We start from the raw sequence: 11,695 nt of genomic DNA, 5'->3' as shown, positions 1-11,695 counted from the left end.
AACTCTGCAGCTTAAAGTGTCACAGTGAACCTTTAATCCAATAGCAAGGCTGCCGTAATAAGCATGCAGATGTCCTTTAATGACAAACACTCGACAACTTTTGATTTGGCTTGCCTTATACAGTAGATCCACAGGCACAATAATTTGATTAAACAATATTAAAAGCACATGGTCTCCCATGCTTCATCTGACCATAGCACCGACAGAAGTAGCGTTCACTTAACTGAATTAATAGTTGGATTTCTAACAGACGCTTGCCATTTTTTTCCTACTCTCTCATTCTTTGGCCTTGACCTGCTAAGCTTGCCTGAAGACTGCTTAATAAGATTTGAAGCCATCTTGACGGCATAATGATGACGGCATAATGATGATCAAAAAGCACTTTTATAAACTGCATAAGGCAGACAGGACATCTAAACATCTAAACCTCCCTCTGTGAGGTGCCTTTCTGCCCCCTTTCTCATCGTCTCACCACAGTACACGGTAAATGTTCGCCGTCCCGCTGGGTGGCTTCCTTTGTTTACCTGTAATGAAGCTTTATGGTTAGTTTGGCACCACATTAGCGCAGCCTATTAGCCCCAGAGCCGAAGGCGAAGCCGGAGCCAGAGGGGCCACTTCCACACACCCACAAGCCCCTTGTGAGTGTGAGGTAAGGGGCCACGACATGAGCAAGGGGGGCAACCTTTGTGTGCTTGGATGAGTTATCCTGTCCTGTATCAACATGATGAACTGTGCAACACAGACCACCCAGCCTCTTTCTCCGCCAGTTATCCACGTTTCTATCACACACACACAACACACACAAACACAGACACACACAAACACACAATCAGTTGCACACACTCACACACACACACACACACACACAAACACACACACACACACACACACACACACACACACACACACACACACATGCACACACACACACACACACACACACACACACACACACACACACACACTCAAACGAAAACACAGAGACACACACAAACAAGTGTGGAGACTTCTGAAAGCAGACTGGTTATTTGTTCAACAGACAATTAGAAGTCTCATGGGGAAAATCAACAGAACATGTTGCCAACTTCTTTGGAACGCCTTCGGAACAGAGAATAATAGAGGAGGTGGATGATGTGTTCCGACCCCCTCAGACAGAACCCTCACACACAATAAACCATTAGGCATCTGAACCAACAGGAGGTCCACGATGAGAGGTGAAGAAAAGGAGGGAGAGGGAGGGGAAGGGATGCCGACGATGTCTTGCCCTCCCTTTGGACAGCTGCCTATGTTTTTGCAGAGCTTTCCATGAGTCTCGGCTCTAAATCCTGTTGATTTTGGAGAGCTGTATCGACACACGATCTCCCTCTCGCCTGGAAGAGGGTTTGAAGTGATTGCGCTTGTTTGCTGTGATCTGTTCGTAGGCGCACACATTGATGATAGCTAGGATATACAATCAGTACCTTAGATCTCCACAGAGCAAACACGAAAGACAAACACTCACTGCTGCGGGGTCAACTCCGATGAATATACAGTAAAAACATGTCCTTAGGCGGGACACACACTGGGAAGTGGATCTCCCAGCAGTAGCTTTTTCCTTGGAAACTCTGTTTCTGTAATTCCACGGAAATGTTCGAGGGAGGGAACAGAAGATGGAAAGGCGTCCAGATGTTGTTTTGTTGTTGGGTCACAGGAATTGTTTTCTGAAAAACTAAAAGATAAGGGATACCACCCCCCCCCCCCTCCCATCCATCCCTTCTGGTCTGAGTGTGTGGCCCCTGCCCCGAGTGTGATGTGGGGTTCTGGCGAGAGCGTCCTGGTGCGTGTAGCGGGTGAAAGGGTTAACAGAGAGGGTCTCCTCTCGCGCCTCTGCTTTCATTCAAGAGCAGTGACGTCAGGGGTGCAGCCTACAGCCCACTACAGGGAGAGCCTGACAAGGCTGAGCTGTAACCTGAAGCCAAACACAGCAAGCAAGACAGAAGGAGAAGAAGAGAGAGGGAGACGGTGAGAGAGAGGGGGAGAGGGGGAGAGAGAGACAGGGAAAGAGAGGTAGAGAGAGGCAGAGGGAGAGAGAGAGGGGGAGAGGGGGGAGAGAGAGAGACAGGGAAAGAGAGGTAGAGAGAGGCAGAGGGAGAGAGAGAGGGGGAGAGGGGGGAGAGAGAGACAGGGAAAGAGAGATAGAGAGAGGCAGAGAGAGAGAGAGAGACAGAGAGAATGGAAATAAAGAGAAGGAGGGAGTAATAAAGTGAAAGAGAAAAAAAGGGGGGAGGGAGGGAGACACACAGGGGCGAAGTATACGGGTAAAGAGCGAGTGAGAGAGAAAGAGAGAGAGAGAGTGAGGGAGAGAGAGGGAGAGAGAAGGAGTCAGCGAGGGTGATGTCAAACCAGCTGGGCTCAGAAAGTAAACAGAGCTCCGAACGGCAGCATGCTTTCAGCGCCGCGGCAGCCAGGACGGCCCCTTCGGGGGATCCAAACACACGCGCACGCATGCCGGGACCCCTGCGCTCGGCCCCGCTCCGGACTCCTCACCTTCGCCATCCTCTGCCTGCTTGTCTCCCAGGGGAGCGCTTGGCCCCTCGGTAAGTGACCGAGCGAACCCACTTTATCTCCCTATCTTCGTTCTCTGTCTATGTCTCTCTCTCTCTCTCTTTCATGCTCTCTCTATCTACATCTCTTTGTTCTCAAAGGCTCAGCATCAGCACTTTTTCTTTGCCTTCTTTTCATGTCTGGTCAACAAGTGAGAGAACATTCCAAGTTTTTGACTCCAGAGTGTTTTTAAAGCCCATTGTGGGATGGTGTGTGTGTGTGTGTGTGTGTGTGTGTGTGTGTGTGTGTGAGTGTGTGTTCACATGGTTTAGTTATTTTGGCATGGGACATGTAAGTGTGGAGGAGCTTTTTTGCAGTCTTTGTGTTGCCATCTTCCATTTTCCTCCTCTTTCATGTACCAGTATGGACTCCATATAAACTGTTTTTAGATGGAAACCATGCATGAAGTTGTTTCTGAATGTTTGGAGTTCCAGGAGTTCCTGAAGAACCACATAGTTATCATGATCATTACGGGTGTTTGCAACTGAAGATGTTTGCCTCCAGGACAGACAAATTTAAAGAGTCAGAGGGGTGTGTTTATTACTGACAGTATGAGACCATTGGTTGAAATAACTCTGACACAACACTGCGTGCATGTAATACATGAATATCAGCTATGAGTAAACAGATCACGATCCATAAATAGACGTGACACTAAATACAAATGTTCATGAGGTTCTTAATTGGCCCTATCAGAACCAGCGATCCGTGTAGTGGATAACACTTGACACTAAATGTCTACACACTGGGTTGTGTTTGTGTGTGTGTGTGTGTGTGGTTGGAGGTGGTGGTGGGGGGGGGGGGGTTGGTGGTTGCAGTTACAATTACACCTCTCATTATCGCCGCAGATTGAGAGACAGTCTGGAATATAAACAGCTCCAATGTGAGATGACTGCTCTGCTCTGAGTGTTTTTAAAAGCAAGCTGAGGGGAGGTTGTTATTCAGCTTGGACAAAGGAATGAAAATAAAGATGGATACTTGACTGTTGTGTAATCATCCTGCAATGTGGAAATGGCCAGCGCAGGCTCTGCCTCAGCTGAGTTGAGATCAGTGTTTTGGCCCGCGGCCTGGCTCGTTTGAAATCATCACACTGACCTCAGCACAGCGGTTCTAGAGCGCTGGGACCGAGGGAGAGTCATCAGAGTCGTAACCCCCCCAATCCTGGCTGACACGCTCCCCTGACGGGGAACAGGCGCTCCTGTCGCGTAACCCACACTGAACCCTAAATCGTTCGTCAGTTCCCCACCATCCCCACAGCTCCCAGAATCCTCTACTGTCAAGCCCAGAATGGACGGCTTATTTGGGTTAGATCCTCACGGGCCAATCAACACGTAGGCAGCTGGTGAGCGGCAGGAAGCTAAAGAGCTCAAGGTCAGACAGGGTGAGGAGAGGAGAGACTGTTTCGCTTTCAGAGTGAAAAATTGACCAGCGTTTGGAAAAGTCACATTATTTCATGTGAAAGGTATGTGTGCAAGAAGCTTTTTGCACACACCCCTGGCAGAAGCTAGTGTGGTGGCTACAGCCTGCATTCCCTGTGCTGTTGAAGATGAAATAAAACAAAGGAACGGCAGTAGATCTCTAAATTTATCCTGAGGCCACTGTCGTGTCTGGTGTCTCATTTTTGGCATATGTTGATGGGGGCTGCCCCTGGGAGGCTATGTTTGCACTGTTCGTCTGTGTGTATGTCTATATATGTGTGTGTGTGTGTGTAGGGCTATGTGTGTGTATATGTATGCATATGTGTGTGTGTGTGTGTTTGTGTGTGTGTGTGTGTGTGTTTGTGTGTGTGTGTGTGTGTGTGTGTGTGTGTGTGTGAGTGTGTGTGTGTGTGTGTGTGTGTGTGTGAGCATGTGGTGAGGGCCTACAGAAAGTGCCGTACCCAGAGGAGTTTCCTGTTCCATGACCGCTAAGTCCCTCAGCCCCAAAATATCAGAGAGCCACAACCGATTGCAGGCAGGCAGGCAGGCAAAGACTGCACCCAGCCAGCCAGCCAGCCAGGAGATATTTAGGGTAATTTTGTTCGTGCTAACGTGACTACTCATGAGAATGACATGAATGAGATGAATGCCTGTTGGGGTGGCGTATGGTGCGGTTAGGGATGTTAGCTGAGATTTAATGGGGCTTAAGGCTTGCGATGACACACACACACACACACACACACACACGACTTGACGAAGGTGTAATGAGGGGGTTTATGGTCTGTGACAATGCAACCACTTGTGCAGATGAGATTCCGCCCCGATGCCGAGACACCGCGTATCGATGTTTTCTCGTCTTGCCTGATGTCTGCCTCCATGGCGAAAGTACAGCTCCTGCTTCATCAGGTTTCCTTCTTTAAAGGGTGCTTGTGTGTGTGTGTATGTGTGTGTGTGTGTGTGTGTGTGTGTGTGGGGGGGGGGTTGTTGAAGGGAAAGGCACAGTCATGCGAGAGCAATGAAGACTGACATGAGGATGAGCAGCTGTGTCTGATGCTCAGTCTTGACCCGGAACCAAGGACTTTGCAGATGTACTGCTTGGCCAGGGCAAGCCATTGCTCAGCACTCACAGCCATGAAATACAGCCGGCTGAAAGCGTGACCTTCACAGTCCAATCAATGCGCAGCTAAGGCTTTGAACCGATGCCAGCGGCAGAGATAGCAGCCTGGCAAGGTGCCCACAAGGCAATGTGGACACTCCCCTCTCTGTCCCGGGAGGCTGCGCCAGCGGGGGATGGGAACTCAGTGGGTTATAGGGGGAGTAGGCCAACACCTGTGAACTTTGACCTTTACAGCTTCAACAGGGGTCACATAATTCCAGTCAGCCATGAAGGTGGAGAGTGAACCCGCCCTCTGCCGTGATTTCAGATCCTCTGGAGGTACTTGAAAGCTTCATCCTACGCTGTATATGGGGACAGGATGAAGGTGGGGTAGAGCTGGGGGAAGGGGGTTATGGGCAGTGAGGGGTAAGGGGCATCAATGTGGCAACATGGTGGTGAGTGGGTGGAGGTGCAAGGGTTGTCTTTGAAGAAGATTAACGCTAATTCTAAGCCTCCAGCTCTCCGAGATTCATGTCCAAGCGCTGCACAGTGCACAACATCTGGAATGGAAAAAGCAGATCCCAATTACATCCAGGTCCAGGAAAGCCATAGAGACCTCAGACAGCTCTCTGCAGAGGGATCCAAGCGGACGCTTCGGAAAAAAACCCCAGAAAGAAACGAGTGCAAAGGAATGAGTGTTTTTGTTTTTTCCTCTGTGTGTTGTGTCTCTTAGCTGCCCTGGCATAGGTCCCAGTGTCCCTTAATGCTGGTTCCTCTCCTGAAGAACGCAGAACCAACGTCAAAACATCCCCTCTCTCTCTCTCTCTCTCTCTCTCTCTCTCCTCTCCTCCGCTGGGTAGCAAAACATTTCACAACAAGCTATTAGATCTCAACAATGAATCTTGCGGTTTGGCCGCAAGGGTAGTCATGCGAATAAAGAGACGACTTCTGTGAGGGATGAGTCGTCTGTGCGCTTGTTTGCGCACGCAAAGAAGACAAGGGGAGATTAATGGAGGGGGAGAAAGGGAGGGGGTGGGCATCAAACACAGTGCTAACATGAATTAAGAAGTCGACTGCTTCAAACAAAGAATTCAAAACAAATGCTCAGCTGTTGCAGAGGCACAGTTCCTAGAACAGGGTTAGTGCAGGTCAAAGACTGTGGGTTTATACCAGTACACAAGGGTCCTGAGGAAAAGAAAGAGGGAAAAATCAAAGTTTAAATTACTATTAATTAAGTGTTCTCCTCCCCCAATGCCCCAAATATGTGAGCGAGAGAGGCCTCCACAACAACAATGCAAAAACACACACACACACACACACACACACACACACACACACACAAACACACACACACACACACACACACACACACACAAACACACACACACACACACACACACACACACACACACACACACACACACACACACACACAGACACACACACATACACACACATACACATGGGATTGAGACATCACTGTGTCATATAAACACACAGCAAACCACACATTTCAACAGCTTCTCTCCGGGTCTCACTCCATGAAGTCAAGAGTGATTCTTTTTTTTTTTTTTTTACGAGGATATGCGTGTAGATGTCAGGTGTTGAGCGGATGCCTGAGTGATGTGTGTCGAGAAGCCCTGAGACTGAGCCTGTGATGCGTCTGCAGAGTGACGGGCACAAGCGCTCCCCAGAGTCACCCTCAAACACTCAGATAGAGAAGAGAGCACTCAGGGCAGAAAAAGCAGCATTCCTATGTAAAAATCTCTGTCATACACACACACACACACACACACACACACACACACACACACACACACACACACACACACACACACACACACACACACACACACACACACACACACACACACAACACAACCACACACACATGCACATGCACACAGACTTGCACACACACACACTCACATACACACACACATGCACACACACACACACACACACACACACACACACTCACAACCACACACACACACACATGCACCTAATAATATACATACACATACCACACACACACGAACACACACGAACACGCACTCACCTACTCAGACACACACAACCACACACACACATACTCACGCCCCCATTCTGCTGAGAAACCCCCCAGCTTTCCGTCAGTGTCGGAACACCACGTCCTGGCTCCAAGTGAGATGTTGGAGCTCCATGGCAGCAGAGAGATCCAACACTTAATTAAAACACGAAGATGGAGGAAAAACATCATATCCGTCACCAATTAATGTGTAAACAGTTTATGGGTGAGGTGGCGCAGCTTCTTTTCAACTGAACAGTTATTTCCTGTGTAAAAGCATAAAACAGAACGTCCGATGACTGATCCGGGCTCCTTCTCTCTCTCCCATCATATATCAAGGCTCGTGGCAGCTCATAAAGAGGTCACATAAGCCTTTGGTACAGACCCATAAAGGCTTCAAACACTGACAGCCAAAGGACTCATGGCTGACCCCATCGTTTTCAGTGACAGAGAGGTGCAGCTCGTGACTCATTTCTAAAGGTCGGAGGGCCTGAAATATATGTCAAGATCTACTGACCGTGTGGACTCTCCATGACCTGCTGACAGAGTACTTAGCGACTCAGTACGTATTTAGTAAACCTTGATGCTCGCAACTGCCAAAACCAGATCAAACCTCAACCAATCAAAGTCAACCAATCAAACTAAATCGATCAAACCAATCATTGTTTAAAATGGATGCCACTTGCTCAAATCTGTTTGAACAATTTAGAGTTTCTGGACTTTCATGTGTGATACTAGAAAATAGGATGACATCATCCACTGTGAACTCCGCTGTGAACTCAGACAGATCCTCAAGAGGGCTTCTACCCCTTCGGGATGAAAAACATATAGTTTTCTCCACAGGGGAACCAAAACGCCTACTGTATGTGCCAATGGTTTTCTAAAATGCACCCTTCAACCTAAACCTTTCCCTCTAAATGTAAGCCTGCTTGAGTTACTTGTGGCTCTTGTAGTTTGTTTTGGAAACCAACAGAAAGGAACAGTTGAAACCTCCCACATTATTAGCCCAGCAGGACATGACAAATGGTGTTTGCAGAATGAGGCAACACATATGACATGACTTGTTAGTTATGTACTGAAGACAGACTATGAATGACGGGGGGGGGGGGGGGATGGAGAGATCCCAAAGTAATTCCCCAATAACATCACTCTATCCTGGCAAAATGTTAGTGATAAACTATCTCAAACAGAGGGTGGTGCTGATTGAGACCAGGCTTCAACTTTGACACACTAGGCCCAAACACACACCCCTTTGGTGGAGCTCACCTCTGTGAGTGTTTTAGCAGAAAATATATGTGGGATTCCTCCACAGAGACTAGTTAAAGCTTTTTAGACTTGACAGAGGAACAAAAGTTAATATACATCTGGCAGAGTTAGCTCGATGCTACAATACATTATAACTCAAATTGCAGGTTCTCGGCCAAAGCAAACAAGAAACAACAGTAAATTACGGAGATGGTTGACAAGCCAATTAAAGTCGTTCCTGGGTAACGAGACCCGCAATCCTGCCTTGCTTACGGCCCCGTTTGCCCCTGGGTCTGCATTTGGTCTGTGCTTATGGAACTGTCAGTCAGTGCCGTTGTTTTTTTGGTGAGTTAACCTGGTATTCTGCAGTCTCCTGGAAACGGCAGTCCAAACAGGCTCTAAGGAGAACAGCAGGACGTGGAGGAGCGCAGCGAGATCTGTCGTCCCATTAAGGTTCAGGAGGGGTCAAGTGAAGCCTTGGAGCCCTGCAGTGGGCATATCTCCCAGCATTCTAGAACATCTGCACAAGCGTTCTCAGGCGAAATCACTCGCCTGAGGTTCATATTTACCTTAGTCGTCTTCTCAGCACTGCAGGCTCCACAGCCCTGCCTTCTGGCTCGACCGTATCCCAACCAAACACCATTTTTTTCCCCCAATCATTTTCACACTTGTCTCAGTACCATGCCCAGTTTTTTTCAAAACTCTTCACACAGTGGGCTTTACAGACACACACACCTCAGCACCTCAGTTAACCTTTGGTATAAAATGCATACAACCACCAAAACACTTCACCCAAAAGTGACTCATGCTGCTATGACTGTAACATATGCTCTCTCCAATTAGACCACTTTATCTCTCAATGTACAATGAACTAAAGAACACAGACAACTTGAAGCATTGCAAAATGCTATATATTATGTGTTGCTGTATCCCCTATTTTTGCACAGTTCACTGATCAGTAGTATAGTGGTTTGTGCTGGTGACTAACAAGTGGTTGACCTGGGTTCTGGAGTTTTTTTGTCAGCCACTTTGGATAAAAGTTGCATTTGTGGGTCACTTTTGTCTCATAGCCCATGACTTACACATACAGCATAATAGTAGTATATGTAATATGTAATAGTGGACAAATGTCTTCAGCGACAACTGCATGTATATCTTTCCTTCATACTAAACATTGCAATGCAATGCTGTACTGCAACACTTTTGCATAGTTGGTAACAAGAAAAAAAACGCAGAAAACTGAATACATTTTCAGCAAAAATAATTTGCATATTTCAGGTGTATAATTGTATCTGTTTGTCAAAAAACAGCACCTTTCCATCTACGGTGATCTAAATTTTGATGGTGGAGACCATCGAGTGAGACAGGTCTCCATGAATTTCGGAAGAAGTGGTCATTGAATGCATTTAGCATCTTATGGAAAAGTATCCACAGTTTATTTCACATGTGTTAAGTGTTTTGAGAAAGTGTACATGGTATTTAAACAAGTGTGAAAATGATTGGAAAAAACTGTTTATGGACTAAATCTCCTGTAGTGTAAAACAAACAGGCCCTCACACCGGCCACACCCCTTGTCAGCTCTCCATGGCAACCTCACCGAACTGCACTGCACCCGGAGAACATCTGACCAATCACACTGGGCTCTCAAAGCAGGCCCTACAGAGCACTCTTTCCATAGTGCATCACAGCACCACAGCACAGCTTTCCACTGAGACCACAGCAACACCATCCCTGTCCAGATCTTACCACAGAATGCCACCCACAATTTCACTCACCCACCCAGCAATGGCACAAGGGGTGGGGTTGGGGGGGGGGGGGCTGTTTTATTTGATTCCATTGCCTGCCATGTCTATTAGCTGCCCTGCCATGGGTTCTGATTTTCTGTAGCACATGTTCCTCTGCTGAAGAACACAGATCACAACAACCCTTTCTCCGCCATCATGGGTAGCACAGCCTGAAACAATACCATTGGATCCTCAATCACATACCATCTCAACCATGACTCCTGTGGTTTAACTCTGGGAGAAGTTATGCAGATTTTGCAATTGTGTCTGTAAGGGATCTTACCAATCACACTGGGCTCTAGAAGCACACCCTACATTCTCTATAGCACATCACATCACCACAAAGACCTCCACTAACGCACCAATAACCCCCTTAGAACTCCAGAACTTACCACAGAAAAGCCAGCGGGCTTCACTAAAAGGGGGTCAAGCCACACAGTTTCATGCTTGTGGTTTTGGTAATTTAGGGGTTTCCTGCACTCGTTTGTTTCTGCATTCTGCTTCCTCTCAGAGAGAGAGAGAGAGAGAGAGAGAGAGAGAGAGAGAGGGAGCGAATTTTTCGCTTTAATTGGAAAGGCGCACTGGGCGGGACAGGGTGATTAGCCAGAGACGCGCATTCCAGCGACGAGCTGTGCCAGGGAGCGGAGCCCATCCTTGCTCCAATTGCGATCGTTTCCACAGACGCCCTGACGACTTTCCAGCGGAGTCGCCCGCTGCACTCAGATCACCTTTTCATCTCATTCTGACTGCTGTCCGAGTCTTCAATGGCTCTCTCCATTGTTTAACATACAAGCAAGATTAATTGTCTGTGAGTGATTCCACCACTTCTGCTCTCTTATGTAAGCAGAGCTCAGTGCAATAAATATATTTCATCTGAAGAGCGCCTCAAGGGCCGAAAGCATCAGTCACAAGGGATCTGAAGGACACTGGAGAAAGGAGTTTAGTTTTAAAAGATTTGCTCCTAAACATTTGCTTCAAATAAATGTTACTTTTAATTTGGGTATATATTTTTTAAGCTTAAGTGGTTTGGTTTAAGGAGCTTTAAGGGTTTTACGCTTTAATGGTTTAAAGAGGCAAGCTTGAATGGGTCTGCTTCGAATTGAGTCTGGTCTAGTTCAGAGGTGTTTATTTACCAGGATTTTACCACCCTACTCCTGTGTCAGCTGTTTTTCTAAGGAGGTCAGACGAAAAGACGTTTAAAAAAGGAGAAAGAAACACACTCTGTCTGTCTCTCATCACCCCACACAGCTGGGGATAACACTACTCTGCATGAAGGAGCAGACAAGAATGACACAAACACACATCATTGGGAATCTGGTCTCTCCTGGGTTGAGTGAGGACAAGCGGCAGTGTTGGGAGGCTTGTCTTCTTCAGCATAGAGAGACATGTGCTGTCTGGCCGATCTCAAACGCACATCCAGCCTTACTCACACGCGCATACCTCCACTGCATTTGCCTGCTCTATGGGAGATAATGTGCTGTTAATGTTAGAAGATGCAGTCTTCAATTCTGGCCAAAGG

The 11,695-nt window shown here is 47.4% G+C and overlaps 1 protein-coding gene across 2 annotated transcripts in view; it reads left to right on the top strand.

Moving 5' to 3' along the window:
* The first annotated feature begins 2,311 nt into the window (after positions 1-2,311).
* pamr1b (peptidase domain containing associated with muscle regeneration 1b) overlaps positions 2,312-11,695 on the top strand; it is a 32,114-nt gene continuing 22,730 nt past the window's right edge. For both annotated transcript variants that reach the window (XM_080841694.1, XM_080841695.1), the window contains exon 1: positions 2,312-2,576. In XM_080841694.1, coding sequence (XP_080697820.1) covers positions 2,423-2,576 — 154 coding nt within the window. In that variant the 5' untranslated portion in view covers positions 2,312-2,422. The remainder of the gene's footprint in view (positions 2,577-11,695) is intronic.

This window comes from Sprattus sprattus (genome assembly GCF_963457725.1).
Source record: "Sprattus sprattus genome assembly, chromosome: 7".
Classification (NCBI taxonomy): Eukaryota; Metazoa; Chordata; class Actinopteri; order Clupeiformes; family Clupeidae; genus Sprattus; species Sprattus sprattus.
This window is presented reverse-complemented; position numbering and strand designations above follow the sequence as displayed.